General features: G+C 44.0%; 1 protein-coding gene across 1 annotated transcript; it reads left to right on the top strand.

Moving 5' to 3' along the window:
- The first annotated feature begins 368 nt into the window (after positions 1 to 368).
- Positions 369 to 5826, top strand: LOC130570366 (putative gustatory receptor clone PTE03). Its single transcript, XM_057360638.1, has one exon. It carries the CDS (start codon positions 1304 to 1306, stop codon positions 2258 to 2260), a length of 957 nt encoding a protein of 318 aa, XP_057216621.1. The 5' UTR covers positions 369 to 1303; the 3' UTR covers positions 2261 to 5826.
- The last annotated feature ends 11532 nt before the right edge of the window (positions 5827 to 17358 follow it).

The raw sequence follows: 17358 nt of genomic DNA on the forward strand, positions 1-17358 counted from the left end.
ACTATTGTTTAAAATGGTCAGTTCGTGTGCATATCAGGGATGTTTAGATCTTTTGAAATCTACGGCACGCATAACCTTTCCAATGTGATTGCATATTATGGAAGTCATTGACGTGCATCGCGGAGGCAGAGCAAGCCATATATTTATTTTTTAAAAGTAAATATTTTTTTGTTTTCTTGGAAAATTACTAATTGTTTCGCTAGACAACACCCTTATTCATTGACTGGTGTCGTGTAGAGCATTTGAAGCTGCCATGAAACTGAAATTGGGACCTTAACCAACAGCCCCCCGTTCAAGACCATTATATGGATAAGAACCGTGGAAAGCTTTCCTCACAAGCTTCAATTTGTTTTTGACAGAAGAAAATTATCATGAAAGTGAATTATCATGAAATTTTTATTTTATAGTGAACAACTCCTTTAAATTAAAAATCACAATCCAATAAATGTTTTCATTGCAAAATTATAGCACAATATATCCTTTTTTAATAATGGTAGACAAAAGCTTCTCCTGCTGCCGGTACAGGTGCTTATTCAGTGAACAGTCCAACGCATCGTATTTGAGATAAGAACAAACAAATTTTCTTGTTGTATGTTCACTTGGAGGACAGTTTGCAACCGACACAGCATTCACAACGTTGTGACAGAAGGACTAGCATGTTTGATTTTCCACAGCCCGCCGTTTAAGACAGGTCATGTCGCTCGTCCACAACAAGACGGAGTGACTATTGTAATAGACAAACAAATCGTGTAATCTTAAGTGGGCATAAGAAGCTTTAACATGCATTTTTTATCATTCTAGGCAAAGTGACTTTGAAAATGTTGAACAGTTATGATTCGTTTTACTTTTTTGAGTTACATCATAATTTCCATAGTAACATTTGTGTTATCCCATAGTTTAATTGACATAGTTTAAAAAGTATTAAAATATTATTAGTAACGAATGAGAGACCATACAGTTATGAACGTTGGAGTAAAAACTGTCTGACGTAGGTGTGACATAGACACGGTCACATATTCTGTAGCTTGGCACTCTGTTAAATAGAGCACATCTGCATTCCAACTATCACACATTAGATTGTATATCCACATTTGCATCTTGTTCAAACGCATGTGAGATAAAAGCTGTGCTTCAGGTTTTATCCTTTTTTTTCCATTTGCTGTTTTCTGAAGAACTGTGAATGTGCTACATTTAGGAGACCTGCTCTGGAGAAACATTTCAGGACATCAGACTGTGCTCACCATCTTATCAGTCCTCTCAGAAGGGAGTGCTTTTCAACTGTCCAACTGTTCAAAGCTTTACAATGGAAAACCTGACGTACAACAGCGCCATTTTGCGACTAGAAGGACTGAAGGTGTCTGAGAAGTTTGCGTACCCTGTTTTTGTATCGTTACTTATTTTCTATGTGATACTTATTGTGATGAACTGTGGAATAATCATGGTAATAGCAGGACGGAGAAATCTTCACGAACCCATGTATCTGCTCTTCTGTAACTTGACGTTTAATGACATTTTTGGTAATACTATCACGGTCCCAAGACTCTTGTTGGACATTTTAAGAGAGCCGTCTCAACACACCATCAGTTATCCAGAGTGTGGCATTCAAGCGTTCTGTGTACAAATGTTTGGCGCGACCTCCCATACCATATTGATGACGATGGCTTTTGACAGATACGTGGCCATATGCAATCCACTCCGCTACACGACTATAATGAGCAATAAAATGGTGATCACGCTATCAGCTTCGGCCTGGGGGGTGCCGCTTTTTTTTGTTTTTATTTTGTTGGGACTCACTTACAGGCTCAACCGCTGCAGAACTTTCATAGCAAATCCTTACTGTGATAATGCGTCTTTGTTCAAGTTATCTTGCGATGATGTGACAATCAATAATGTGTATGGGTTAACATATACAGTACTGCTGTTAGTCTCCTCCTTAGGAAGCATCACAATCACATACATTAAGATAACTGTCGTCTGCTTGACATCCCAAAGCAAAGCTCTGAACAGCCGGGCACTGAAAACCTGCAGCACTCACTTGATTGTGTATTTGATAATGTTATTATCTGGCACCACTGTTATACTCCTACATCGCTTTCCTGCTTATTCAGATTACAGGAAACTGGTTTCTCTATTGTTTCATATTGTTCCAAGCATCTCAAACCCTGTCATATATGGTCTGCAGTGCACCGAGCTCAGACATGCTCTCACACAGGTACTGTGCTTAAAGAAAACAGGGCAGGGAAAGATATTCTCACATTGAATTCGGTAAAGAAAAGCTTGCTTAAAAAAGGTCATGAAATTTAGAAAATGTAAAATTTGCTCTTTTACTGTCATCTGATAAAAGCAACACAATACTGGTGTTGATCTGCTAAGGTGTCAGGTGCGTTTCTGGTCAGTTGTATGTTAATACTTTAACTGACCTGTTCTGTGAATGTGAACTGTATGCAATATAAGTTATATCCAAACAATAAACTTGATAGAAATAGTAGTCTTAGATGTTTTCATGCATTCATCAAAAGGTAACACTTTACAATAAGGTTGTATTTGTTAACATTAGTAAATGGATTAGTTACTTACTACAGTAACAATGAACTTCTATAGTCCATGTTAATTGCAGCATTTACACAAGCATTTTAAATCAAAAGTTGCATAACATTAAGTTCACTATACTGTGATATTGTTTTAGCCAAGGGCGTCGATTTGATCCAGGGAACACTAATTTGTCCCTACCAATAATTTAGACCAAACAATTAATCTACATTTATATATAACCACTAGGGGTGTAACGGTTCTAATTACTTACGGTTTGGTTTTTGTCACGGTTTTAGGGTCACGGTTTCAGGTCGGTTCAGTTTGTGATATATTCAGGTACTGACAAATAAAAATAAGAACAAATAATCAAGCTACAAGTAACAGTTGATTTTCCACTGATGTCCATCTGTGTCTTGTGTTTTTACCTATTACTTATGGTTAGATTTAATTTCTGCATAAATGAATACAAGCCCACAAAAAATGAAATGTGAAGTTTTAAAGCTCACTGAATACATTGCTGGCTATATACAGTATGTGGAGGAAGGGATTCCTTCTGGCTATATGTGGAGGAGGGGATTCCTTCTAAGCTAAACATTCTTTGTTTGACAAGCTATACCTTATTTGGTCATTCTGTGAACCCCTGGACATATGAAACCTTCCAGATGTCTTCTGGTACCGTATATAAAGACTTCTAAAGAGTTTCTCAAATAAATGAGTTCAAAAGCTTGATGCCTCTCTCTGTCTTGTTTTTTGTGCTCCCAGATCTGCATAAGAATTCTCTCACAACATCCAACCTATTTCTGATTTGATTTTAATGGTGATCCAAAACACAGAAAGAAACTTAGTGTTCGAAAGGAACCTGAAGTTCAACAATTGGGGGCTTCGTCCTGTTTACTCATCGGTAATCCGGGGACAACTTGATAACTCTGTGTTTTGAAGACCACGCTAGACTGAAAGACGTACTACGGGTTCCAGCAGTATCACACAGGTAAGAGTTTTTTTTATATAACCTTCCTGTGATATACTGTTGTTGGCAGTTTCCGCATGTTTGCGATGGGTTTCTGCATTTGCGTGTGACACTCCATGACGTTAACCAAGGCCAAGTTACGTCCTTGTAGTCGAGAGGCACACAATGTGCGTATTTAAAGATATTGACTTTATTACATAATTGTAATAAGTAACGAAAATAAAGAGTTGGATTTTGTGGGGGAAGTTTTCGTCTCTTACTTTCCTTTTCTAACATTTGCTTTGTTCATTCGTTGAGGATGGGACAAGAAATATTCAGATCACTATCAGCTGAAACGCCGGTAGATTTTATGTTCAGAAATAATAAGGGTTATTGTACACAACCATTTGTTGATAATTTGGCTGGATGGTCTGAAAGCGCCGGACCGCAAATTGACGAATATCCCAGACTCAGTTCATTTAAGAAAGTTGATATGCAGTTAATGAAATCCATGGTTAAGTGTCGTGAGACGTGGTGAGACACAAGGACAGAGGACCCAGGTGCAGATAGCGGGTAAGGGGTTAACAAGACGTTTAATAAATAATAAAGACAAAACCAAAAAACCCACGAGGGGGTAACATAACAAAACAATGGAATATAATAACATGACAAAACAGGACTAAGACTAACTAAACTTACACAAGAACTACAGTTAACACTTGACATAATTTACAAAATGACTACACTAGACTAAACTTGACAAGACACAGGGACTTACACCACACAAATCAAAATGAACCAGCACAGGACAGAAAACACCAGGGCATTATAAAGGGGATAAATCAAGAGGGGAACAGGTGAAGGGCATGAAACAATAAACGAGCAATAATGAGGAGACGAGAGGGCGGGAACAGAGACGAGACCAGAGAGGGTGTATGGAAGGCCATAAGGGCCAAAATTACCCCTCTCCACATGAAACATGGGGTTCTGTCATGATCCTGCCACTAGACCACGAAAAACATGACATGATGCGGCAGAATCATGACAGTTAAGGGTGGATGGGGTGATCCCCAATGGGATTATAAATATATGTGCGAATCGTATGAAATTTGGCAAAAAATGAAAATAATATGGAATCAAGGTCCCGAGCGTGTTAATAAAGAGAACAAAATATCAATCGACGCGCCGTCGACTGTAAAAACACCGCCACCTTATGATACAGCCGTGATTTCTGTCCAAACTCATGCTCAGACCAGTTCAAATTTGTATCCCTTTTTGCTTTCATTTTCCTCTAGTCCACAACCCCCTCCCGAGTTAATCAAAGAAACTTTACACGCTGCAGCCCAGCTGTCAATGGCGTGGGTCCAAGAGGGTCCTATAATTATTCTTAAACCAGCAACAATGACAGACATTGATACTATATGTAAAACTCTCCTGAACCCAAATAATTCTAACAAATTTGAAGATGTTTTGCGCTCACACACATATGCACGATTAAGCGGATTGGATAATAGGTCGATCTTATTACGAGTTTTGTCTGATGACAAATCCCTGCTTTAAGTCTTGATAATGATGAGTTGGATGGCTCTGGTATACAGCAAGACCCTCATGAATTTTGGTGGGCTGATCCCGATAATGTCACTACATTTTTCGAGCAGGTTAAGCGTTTTCTAGATGCCCGTGCTCATGTCTGCAGAGATCTGACCCATGTCACAAATACCAAGCAAAATAAGGGCGAATCCGCTTCTACTTTTTTTTCTCGTTTTAAACGTGTGGGAAGAAGACGTTCATATTCCAGTAGGCGGTGAAATGTCTTCACTGTTTATAAATACGTGCTTAAATAAAGCATTCGTAAGATAGATGCATCTAGTGGTTTCACTTCTTTTCTGTTTAAGCCGAAACAGGAAGTTATGCTGGCAGCTTCTCAGCAGAAAATGGCTGCAGTGTCGGTGCTTACCAGAGGGAACCAAAGGGGCGGACCTCAGTATAATCGGGGCCTGCATCGGGGAGGTCTTAAAAGGTCCGGGGTGTGTCGTTATTGTGGTAAACCAGGCCACTTGGAGAGAGAGTGTAGACTGACAGGAACATTACATCGGACGTCTGGCTCGAGCACCACAGATAAACCAAACTCAAGCACCATTATATGGCAGTGGCTCTGCTGATCAATATCAGGTGTCTTGGGTGAACAGGAGGTGTGAACAAAATAATCCAAAACATGCTTAGGGGTGCCCACAGAGCGATGTCAGTCCAGATGCACAATCAATGATTTATTTTTCTTTTAGCAATTGCACGGATGAACTACCCATTGTAAATTTAGAAATAAATGGGGTAGATTACTCATTTTTAATCGACACTGGTGCTACGTGCTCATCTATTTCTGTTAAATGTTATGAAGGGCTGATCACAAATCGTACTATGTGCTCTGTTGGGGTTTCAGGGACTGAAGTTATTTGTCACATGACACCTGCCATTGAGGTAAGGGCACTTAATCATCTGCCTTTCTTTCACAAATTTGTAATTGCTCCAAATTCACCATTGAATCTTTTGGGCAGAGATCTCATTCATAAACTTAGAATTGAGATTGTATTTTCAGACAGCTCTGTTAATTTTTCTTTGCTTTCAGATGTCCCAGATGCAACAGTGGAGTTAATGCCACACTTCATGAGTAATGACGAACAACAACAATTTAAACACAACATTCCTGAGGTAAACCCGACGTTGTGGTCACAGTATAAAGATGAATCAGGCCTTGTTGGTATACCCCCTTACAAGGTGAAATTGATCACACAGAAGCCTGTGTACATGAAGCAATACCCATTGTCAACTGAAAAGGTTGAGGGTATTCAACCGTTAATTGATATTTTTTTTAAACAAGGGGTTATTGTCCTGAAACACTCACCTTACCAAACACCAATCAATCCCATCAGGGGCTAGAGGGCTATTAATTCAATTAATAATTCCTCTGGCCTCGATTGTGCCTGATGTTCCAACTATTCTGAATTCTATACCACACAATCACACCCACTTCACGGTGGTGGATTTGTGTGCAGCTTTCTTCTCTATCCCCGTCCATGCAGATACTCAGCCGTTGTTTGCATTTAAAGGTGTGCAGCTGACCTGGACACGCCTTGCTCACGGTTTTGTTGAGAGCCCAGCCGTCTTCTCTGCTGCGGTGAAATGGGTTTTGGACACAATAACTGACCTGCCGTCCACTGTATGTGTCCTACAGTATACAGATGACATTATAATCTCCGCTGAAACTGAGGCTGACTGTTTGCAGGCCTCCATTGTTGTTTGCAATGTGCTTACGAGCGCTGGATTTAAGGCCTCGAATGACAAACTGCAGTGGGTGCAACCCAAAATCCATTACCTGGGCCACATCATTTCACCGGGCCTGAAGGCCATTTCAGCTGAGAGGGTGCAGCTGATAAAGACTATGCAAACTCCTGAAACTGTAACACAGCTACAAAGATTTTTGGGGTTGGTGGACTATTGCCGTGCATGGATACCTGACTGTGCGTATCATGACAAGGCCTACGATGTCTCATTCAACATGGCATGGGTCAGAGGGACTCATTGAACTGGACTTCTGAAGCAGAAGAACATTTTGATGCATTGAAGATTGCTATCACGTGCGCTCCTGCATTGGGGCTACCAGACTATTCAAGGCCGTTTCACTTGTATGCGGGGGAGGCTATGGGTGTTGCAATAGGCGTTTTGACCCAAGAGCATGGTGGAAAACCATGCTCTGTTTCTTATTTGTCCAAACAATTGGACCCGATAGTCCATGGTATGCCTGCATGCCTTCGTGCTGTGGCTGTGGAGATGGTAAGATTGGCTGAGAAAATTGTTTTATCACATCCTTTGATTTTATACATCACTCACCAGGTGGGGGTTATTTTACACAATTTGAAGACACAGCACATGACAGCCCAGAGGAGGTCTGGCTATGAAGCAACGCTGCTAGCCACGGAAAATTTAACAATTAAGCTCACTTCAGTTTCTAGCCCACCAATTCAGTCGCTGTATGGCTTATCCACATTGATAACTGAAACTGTACCTCATAATTGGATGAATGATATTGAGCGCTCCACTTCGGCCTGGGTTGGCATGAAACATACGCCCCTGGATGGGGGGGAGCACTTATATATAGATGGCTCATGTTCAAGACCGTCTGATGGAGTGTATCTGTGTGGATATGCCATTGTGACAGAGGAGGGTGGAGGTATATCACCTGAACCATAACTCAGCACAGGCTGCGGAAATAATTGCATTAACAAGAGCCTGTGAGTTAACGAAAGGCAAAAGAGCCACCATCTATACAGATAGCAAATATGCGTACGGGGTCGTTCAAGACTTCTCCCAGACTTGGGCTGGACGAAATTTTCAGACATCTGAGAGCAAACCAATATCACATGCAGAGTTGGTGGGAGATCTATTACAAGCTGTAATATCCATCTGGACAAGCTGTAGTGAAGGTCAAGGGATATGCGTCAGGAGATGAACCAGATGCTGTTGGCAACAGAAATGCTGATGAAATGGCCAAATGGGCCGTTCAACATGCAGAGTTTTCCCCATATCAGAGAGTGCAGAGTAGGGACGTAAAAACAATGATGTTTGCACATGTATCATGTGTTCCTGACATAGATTTGAAAATTTTGCAAAGTCAACCCACACAGGGAGACGTGAAACATTGGGCAGAAAATGGATGTGCCCCAGATGCTAACGGTTTGATAAGAGATAAAAACAGGTGAATTGCATTACCAAAGCTGTCCTTTGTGGTATTGATAAGACATAACCACGGTATTTCGCACAACAGCACGTCTAAAGTTACACAGATGATTAATCGCCTGTATTGTATACAGGTGTAATGAGGTTCATTAATACCGGAAGAAAAGAGTCAGGGTCGGCGTAGCTGGGAAACCGAGGTCAGACTTTATTAACAACAAATCTTAATGGTGCTGCTGCACCATAACAAAAACACTGTAAAAAACCAGCCGGTACACGGCCACCGGCTGGTTGGGAGCCTGTCCATGGGCTGCCTGCTGGGTTCAGTTGTGGCTGGTGGATTCTGTCACGGGTGTGGCAGGAAGAACCCAGATGCAGGCAGGCAATGAGGGGGTTAACAAACAAGATTTTAATTATAAATAAAAGACAGAAACAAAACACCCACGAGGGGTAAACGACAAGGTGACAAAAATAAAAATACAAACACCAGGACCAAGGCTAACTAAACACTAAACTAGACAATACTTTGACAAAGACTAAACTAACCACTTACTAAGACAGGGGAAACAGGAACACAGCAACCAGGGAATACACAGAGCGTAAGGCTAACATCAAAACACTGGTAGCACGACAAACGTACAAGTTCACAGCACAATCCACAAGCACAGGACAAAGAAACATGAGGGCATTTATAGGGAAGACAAACAAAGGATAACAACACAGGGCAGGTGAGGGTAATCAGACACGGCCGGGAAACAATACAGGAAACGAGAGGGGCGGGGCCAATGACGAGACACTGGAGAGAACACATATTATTGTCAAAAGGACAATATGTTTCTCTCCACACATAACCAAAGACTTTGTCATGGCTCTGCCTCAGGACCAGGAAATCCAAGACTAAAAGAAGCAGAACCATGACAGTAGTACAAAGTATATAGTAGAATATACATATTAACAGATTGTATGTACACTTGTGCAAATGGATAATGTAGTAAGTAGAGGTATTGTTATATACATGTATAAATAAAATGTAGATATAATAAGGCACTATAGTGCACACTATAGGAGTAGTGGAAGTGTAATATTGCTCTTAAGGAGCAGTTATCTGTTTAGGAGGGAGATTGCCTGGGGGAAGAAGCTGCTTCTGTGTCTGGAAGTCCTGGTGTTTGGTGCTCTGAAGCGCCAGCCAGAGGGCAACAGTTCAAAAAGTTTGTGTGCTGGGTGTGTGGAGTCAATGATGATTTTTCTTGCCCTGTTTTTCACTCTGGAATCGTACAGGTCCTGAAGTGTGGGCAGAGGAGCACCAATAATCTTCTTAGCACTACGAACTGTCCGTTGTAGTATTCATAGGTCTGATTTGGTGGCCGAGCCATACCAAACAGTAATTGAAGTGCACAGAACAGATTCGATGACCACTGAGTAGAACTGGGTCAGTAGCTCCTGTGGTAGGTTGAACTTCCTCAATTGACGGAGGAAGTATAACCTCTGCTGGGCCTTCTTTACAATGGAGTCTATTTGGGACTCCCACTTCAGGTCCTGAGAGATGGTGGAGCCCAGGAACCTGAATGACTCCACAGTATCTACAGTGCTGTCCAGGATGGTGAAGGGAGGAAGTGATGGAAGTGATATAAAGACTTGTAGTTTCTAAAATAAATGAGTTCAAAAGCTTGATGCCTCTCTGTGTCTTGTTTTTTTGTGCTCCCAGATCTGCAGAAGAATTCTCTCACAACATCCAACCTATTTCTGATTTGATTTTAATGGTGATCCAAAACACAGAAAGAAACTTAGTGTTTGAAAGGAACCTGAAGTTTAACACTTATTTTACTCAACATTCATTTTCTCCAGAAATAATTTAATTGAAGTTAAACATGTTTTACAACCGCTGTTTGTGGATCACAAATGGTTAAATCTCATTCTCTGCAATGAGTCCCACCTCTGTAGTTCACGTCGCTAACAGGATCGGCTTTGCTTTTTTGAGTCCCGCCTCTCTAAACCAGGTCGCTTTATGATTGGCTTTTACTTCTCTCGCTAACGTGTGACGTTGGCTGCTTTCGTTTGAACGAAGCGCCATAGCACTGTCAACACAATGCTATGTTCATATTTATTCAGGCTACCGGTGAGGAAAAAAACATTCTTACCAACAATTTTATTGACGAAATATGCGACAAGTTGCGTCACATATTGAGTCAAGGACAGTGTTTTCCCAATGCATGACAATCGACTGTTTCATATGTCTTTATTAGTTAAAAATGCGTATAAATCGTGATGAAAATCATGTTTCTGTGTAATCTAGTTATTAGCTCATGTTTTCTATGTGAGGGTTATGTTTTAGGCAACAACATAATGTGAATCATGAACCTGATATAAAAACTGGACGTGTGTGTGTGTGTGCGTGCGTGATAATTACGCTTTCTGGGACTTCCGGTTTGGACGGCACATGTGAAGACGTGTTTGACGGAGCTCCGCGCTGAACTGTACAAACTAAGCTGAACACAAACGCTTTCTCGACCAGTTCACTTTGAGTTATGTAGTTAAAGAGTAGAGATTGTTTTAAGTAAAGTTTTGAGTAAACAGTCGTCCAACTTGGAGTTTGATCGAACATGCCTGGTACTCACAGCAAAACAGATAAGGCTGCGGAGAGCACTGCGGAGGAAGCAGTGGAAAGTATGGAAACTAATCAAGAGATCATTATCCGCGAAATAAGACTACTTAAAACAGAGCTACTTTTGAGAATAGATGAAAAGGCCGACGTCCAGGCCACAGCGATAAAGACGCAATATGAGCAACTGAGAGAGGAGTTTGGGCACGCGATGGGCCTGGCAGGTACGAGAATGGCCGCACTGGAGACGCGGGTGCTTTCCCTGGAGTAAGCTGAGAACAAGCATTTGGATGTTGTGAGTACCCTGCAACGAGAAGTGACGAAACTTAAACAAGATGTAGTTGCACTGGAAACAAAAAATGAAGATCTCGAGGCCAGGTCTCGCCGTTGTAATTTACACATTTGCGGGAGTGAAGGAAAAGCGAGAGGAATGAAAACATATGCAAGATTTCATATCCGAACTGCTTAAGAACGCGCTACAGCTGGATAAGGCCCCTGTGATAGATTGCGCACACAGAACCTTGAGATTGAGACCAGGAGACGATCAACCCGCAAGGGCAATTATAGTGAAATTTCACTATTTCCAGGAGAAGGAGTTGGTGCTTAAGAAAGCCTTACAGAGAAGGGAGGTTGTCACGCCGGATGGGGACAAAATACGCCTTCAGCCTGATTACACACAAAAGGTTGTAAAACAGCAGACAGCTTTCAACGAGGTACGTGGTCTACTCAGACGCAGTGAGGGTGTGCGATATGGTCTGTTTTACCCGGCCGAGCTGAGAATCACCACGAAAGACGGAGTGAGGCGGAGCTTTAAAGATCCAAAGCAGACTATGGGTTTTGTGAGGGATACTCTGAAATCTTAATGCAAACGACATGCCTTCAACATTTTGATAAGCCATGTATGGTGAGCTAAACCGATATAATTCAGAACCTGTTTGGCCATCTCTCATTGATGACAATAGTATCTGAAGATAATGTCTGTTGACAGTTATACACTTAAAGAGATACGTTCTTTACATTTGTAGAGTTTAGAACTACATTTACATATTCCTGTAAATAAGAGGAATGCAGTTTGTGATAATGTTATGTTATTATAATGTTATGTCATCTTGCTACAGTTCAGATTGGAGTTTAAGTCAGTGAGGTGAGTGACTTGAAACAACTGGTAGTACTAGCAGCCTTTCTTCAAAGGCCAGCTCAAGTTGTGTTGTTCTGTGTATGTTTTTTTTTTTTTTTTCCCAGGAGCATATATACTATGCTGCAAAGCGTAATTACATATGGCAAAAGGAAATCTACAGTAGTTTTAAGTTGGAACTGTCGGGCCTTAACCATCCAATAAAACGAAGTAAAGTCTTCTCTCATATTTCTAAGCATAAAGCATCTATCGTATATTTACAAGAAACACATTTGATCCCTAAGGATATTAATAAACTAAAAAGAGGTGGCTTTCATAAAGTTTTTCATTCAAAGTTTACTGGTAAAAGCCGAGGTACTGCCATATTAATACATAGAGATGTAGCATTTGAAGAATCAAAGGTGATAGCTGATAAAGAGGGCCGCTATGTTATTGTCCAAGGGAAATTATTTTGCTGCTGACAAACATATATGCACCTAATTGGGAGAATGTTCATTTTTTTAAAGACCTCTTTCCACGTATTCCAGATCTTGATAGTCACAACCTTATTCTGGCAGGCGAATTTAATTGTACACTCCACCCACTGGACCGATCTAAAGCATCATCCGGGCCACTTAAGTAAATCGGCTCGATGTGTCGATGAGTTTTTGCAAACTTATGCCAATTCATTATTGTGGAAAGAAATGGAATCTGTTGAACAGGTTCCATGTTTACCAAAGCATAGACAAATCACCTAAATGGTGACTTTAGCAAAAACAGTTCCCTTTCTGTTAGTCTCTCGACGTTGTGTCTAACAGACAGAATGGGGTTTGAACTTGAGAACCTATTATCTCTGATTTTACTTTTAAAAGGCCAATGAACTTGGTGAATGGCACGGCATGCCAGTCTCCGTCCTATACATACGGATATAAAAGGAAGATGGCGTGCCCATTCATTCACCTTTTGTTCTACGGAACCTGTGAAGCTAATGCTGAGCGAATTATCTCTTGATTACTACTGGATTTCTACGACGCAGAGCTGCCCTCTGGTCGTCGAGATCCCGTGCACAGTCTGCTTCCCAGCAGCCCTGGTCCTCTTCGACGCCTTCCGGTTTCGGCGCCCCCCCACTCAGGCAACCCCCGGAAGAAGACATCAAAGAGGGGACCACTACCCCGTCAGCAGGCGCGGTGGAAGCCGAAGCGGCCCTCAAGGGAAGACCCCAGGGAGATCGAGAATACCTTCGGGCCCGACCCCAGCCATTCCTTCGCTGGTTGGTCGATCCGGGACGGTTCCTGCCCCGTCCCAACAGCCCACTTCTAAGAGTTTTCTCTCTCTCTCTGGGTGTTTATCACAGCCGCTCTCACCCTCTACACGACGGTGTTCGGCAACTCGACGTTGCGTCACGGCGAGACCCAATGTCGAGGATAATCAGCAGCCTAAGCACTCTCAATTGATGGTGCGTTGTGCTACATCATCGTCTGAGTATTATCACAGCCGCTCTCACCCTCTACATGACGGCATTCGGCAACTCAATGTTGAGGCAAGACCCCATGTTGAGGATAATCATCAGCCTATGCACTCTCAATCGGTGGTGCGTTGTGCTACATCATAGCCAGGCAGGTAAAACAGCAGAGCCGATCTCCTCTCCGGGGGCCCCCCCACGGCGAGGGATCCACACTGCCAGCCATCGAACCACCCCCCGGGAGGTCGATGAAGCAGAACGTGCCCCTAGCCTCCCTGTCTCGGTCCCTGGGAGCCTGACAAGAGCTTCCCAAACCGTCACGGTGACTACAGGATATAATCCGTCTCGGCTACGCGGTCCAACTCCCTGGACGCCCACCCAAGTTTCGGGCATCCTCCAAACCTCAGTCAGAGGCAAGGATGCTCCCGTGCTTCGGGCCGAGGTCGCCACCCCTCTGGTGAGGAAGCGATCATGCTCGTCCCTCTAGCTGAAATGTTCAACAGGTTTTACAGCCCGTACTTCATCCTCCCCAAAAAGGGGGTTGCTAGATTGGTTCATGGCAATCGACCTGAAGGACACTTACTTTCATGTCTCGATTCTCCCTCGTCATCGCCCATTCCTACAGTTCACTTTCGAGGGTCAGGCATATTAGTACAGAGTCCTCCCTTTCGGTCTGTCCCTGTCCCCACGAGTCTTCATGAAGATCGTGGAAGCCGCCCTCACTCCCCTCAGGGAGAGAGGTGTGCGGGTACTAAACTATCTCGACGACTGGCTCATTTGACACACTCGCGAGATCTGTTATGTACACACAGGGACCTAGTGCTTCGGCACCTAGATCGATTGGGACCACAGGTCAACCGAGGAAAGAGCAAGCTCTCCCCTGTGCGGAGCATCCTCTTTCTTGGTATGGAACTCAACTCTGTCTCCATTACAGCGTGACTGACTACAGAGCGCGTTCAGTCAGTGTTGAACTGCCTGGAAAATTTCAAACAGTCAGCGGTCCCCCTGAAACCATTTCAGAGGCTCCTGGGCACATGGCATCCTCGGCGGTGGTGATACCCCTCGGGTTGATGCACATGAGACCGCTCCAACACTGGCTACAGAGTCGAGGTCCCTGGAGAGCGTGGCACACCGGCAGCAGGCGGATGGTGATTACGCCTCTCTGCCGACGCACCCTAACCCCTTAGTCTTCAATGACCTTTCTACGCGGGGGTCCCTCTCGGGCAGGTCAAGAGGCATGTTGTGGTGACGACAGCGGCCTCCCTGCAGGGTTGGGGACAGACCTCTGGAACCTCCATGTCTGAGATGAGGAGATCCTGAGTGGCCTACCCCCCTGCTGTGGTTAAGACCATCACTCAGGCTAGGCCTTGGCCACTAGGCGGCTATACGCCTGTAAGTGGTGCCTCTTCTCATCCTGGTGCTCTTCTCGAAGAGAAGACCCGCGGAGTTGCTCAATTGGGAACGTGCTGACCTTCCAGAGATACGAGAGTAATCTCTCCCCTTCCACACTGAACGTGTATGTAGCCGCTTTTGCCGCTCATCACGACCCAATTGCTGGTAAGTCTCTAGGACAGCACAACCTGATCAATTGGTTCCTAATGGGTGCGGGAAGGCACTGCCTCACCCGCGCTCCGTACCCTCTTGCGACCTTGATGCTGTCCTGGAGCCCCTCGGAGATGCCGCTCTTTCTCACCTCATGATGAAGACGGCTCTCCGGATGGCGCTGAAGAGGGTAGCAGACCTAAAAGCATTCTCCGTGTCCACAGATTGCCTAGAAATCGGCTACGTGCCCAAAGTTCCCACCATTCCCCCTACACCAGGTGGTGAATTTACAGGCACTCCCCACCGGGGAGGAAGACCCAAACCCATACGTGCTGTGTCCAGTACACACATTGCGCCTCTGCTTGGACCGCATGCAGAGCCACAGTAGCTCTGAGCAGCTCTTTGTCTGTTTTGGAGATCAGCAGGGAGGGCTGTCTCAAACAGAGATTGGCACACTGGACCATGGACGCCGTCACTACGGCGTACCTGTCCTAAGATCGCCCGCGCCCACTGGGTGAGAGCTCTCTCCACACGGAATACAGCCTCCTCGTGGGCACTGGCTCTAGGCGCCTCTCTGGCAGACATCTGCAGAGCTGCGGGTTGGGCTACACCCATCACCTTCGCGAGGTCCTACAGCCTCCGCGTAAAACTGGTATCAGCTCGAGTCTTGCAGGCATAAGGCAAGACTGACGGCCAGTAGGGTGTACGCCTATGACAGTACCTTACCCCCTTTCTCCTAAGGGGTCTCCAACTAGGCCTCCCTTCTTCCCCCACTGGGTGAAGAACAGGCACTCCATCCATCACTAAGCAAGCACCTCCTGTGGGCGGGCTGGGCAGAGCAACCCTGCCCCTTAGGCTGGGTACCAACTGAGTTATCCACAACATAGCTCTAACCGGACCTAGTGCTACCGGATGTTGTAACCCCCCAGCAGGGCGGTTCCATCTGATGTATCCTCATGATTGGTTCCCACCTTGGCAACCCATGACCTTCCCTAGGTGGACCTCCACCTCGCGGTTAACTCCTTCAGTCCGCACATTCTTCCCATGAGTTCTCCCCCATCGGTGAGACCATGTTGGTATCTCCACTAAACTCCTCCCTCTGGTAGGAAGTGGTCTCTGTAGCGCATCCCCCACTTGAGGAAGTAGCGCTTACCCAGTGACCTTACGGTACCAGGCGGCTTCTCGCTGTTAGAGAAACAAGGCCGCCGCCTGTGAGGCCGATGGCAGTGGCCTTCCCACCTTTCAAGTAAAGCTCTGGGACCCCCTACCTACCCACTGGTAGTTTACAATTTTGCGGTAGCGCTCACGGCTGACACGCCCAGGCCAGTCACCGTTGCTTCGCTAGAGATTGTGACAGGGCACAGTGTGGTGGCGTTTTCCATAGGAACCCCATCTGTCGGCTCGACACATCGTCGAGAGACCGACATAAAGGTAACGTCTTGGTTACGGATGTAACCTCAGAACAAAGGTGAATGAATGCAGCACGCTGTCTCCCTTTTATACCCGGATATCCGGGGGCGGAGCAAATTTCATTCGCCAATTTCATTGGCCTTTTCTAAAAAGTCGGAAGCGATTGGTTCTCAGGGACGAACCCCATCTGTCGGCTCGACACAACGTCTCATTCCCTCCATCAGGGAACTGAGCTTACATCCGTTACAAGACGGTTCCTGTTTGTATGTGTGCATGCATGTGTGTCCGAGAGAGAGAGAGAGGTTCTTTTATAATTTTATTTCATTTATATATTTTCTTTAACTTACTCTCAAAATTTGCTCTATTCCAGCCTTACCAGTTCATTTTTTTGGGTGTGTGTATGTGTTTGTGAGTCTGTGTGTGCGTGGGTGACTATTTTGCATATATTTTAGAGTGTCACCCCTTGTGACTTTTTTCTGCACAGTGGCTGATTTGTAGTTTGTACCACCAAAAGATTCTCTGAGTTTTCATAGTTTTTCATATTTTCCATTCATTTCCTATATTGGTCATTTTTGACCGTGAAGGAGCCAAGTCGGACTATTTTTTTTGTGACCCTTTAACATATACGAATCATGTCCATAATTGTTTTGTATGTTCACAGAGCTAATATGATAAAACTATTAAATTGTCATCTCATTCTGATGAAACTACGATTGTAAACATTTCAAAATGTACATTTTTTTGGTCAAAAATGACTGAAAAGTCCCAGAGGGTTAAATGTCCCATGTATGACCCCTCCCTAAGCCCTAAACAAGCCCTATGAATGAATAAAGTAACAGGGGAAACACAATCACATAAAGACTCATGGGGTTATGACAATAATATTGCAGTGATTATGAGACAAACATAAAACGGCCCTGTCCACTAAACTCAAACTGTGTTCATGAGTATTCACTAATACAGAGTAGAAGGGGATGCAAAAGTGAGGCACCTGTCCTACATATTAGTTGAAGTCACTTTTGTAT

Source organism: Triplophysa rosa, linkage group LG19, assembly GCF_024868665.1.
Source record: "Triplophysa rosa linkage group LG19, Trosa_1v2, whole genome shotgun sequence".
Lineage (NCBI taxonomy): Eukaryota > Metazoa > Chordata > Actinopteri > Cypriniformes > Nemacheilidae > Triplophysa > Triplophysa rosa.

Bases quoted from the DNA above. Each gene is read 5' to 3' on its own strand.
- LOC130570366 (XM_057360638.1), top strand. From the start codon at position 1,304: ATGGAAAACCTGACGTACAACAGCGCCATTTTGCGACTAGAAGGACTG.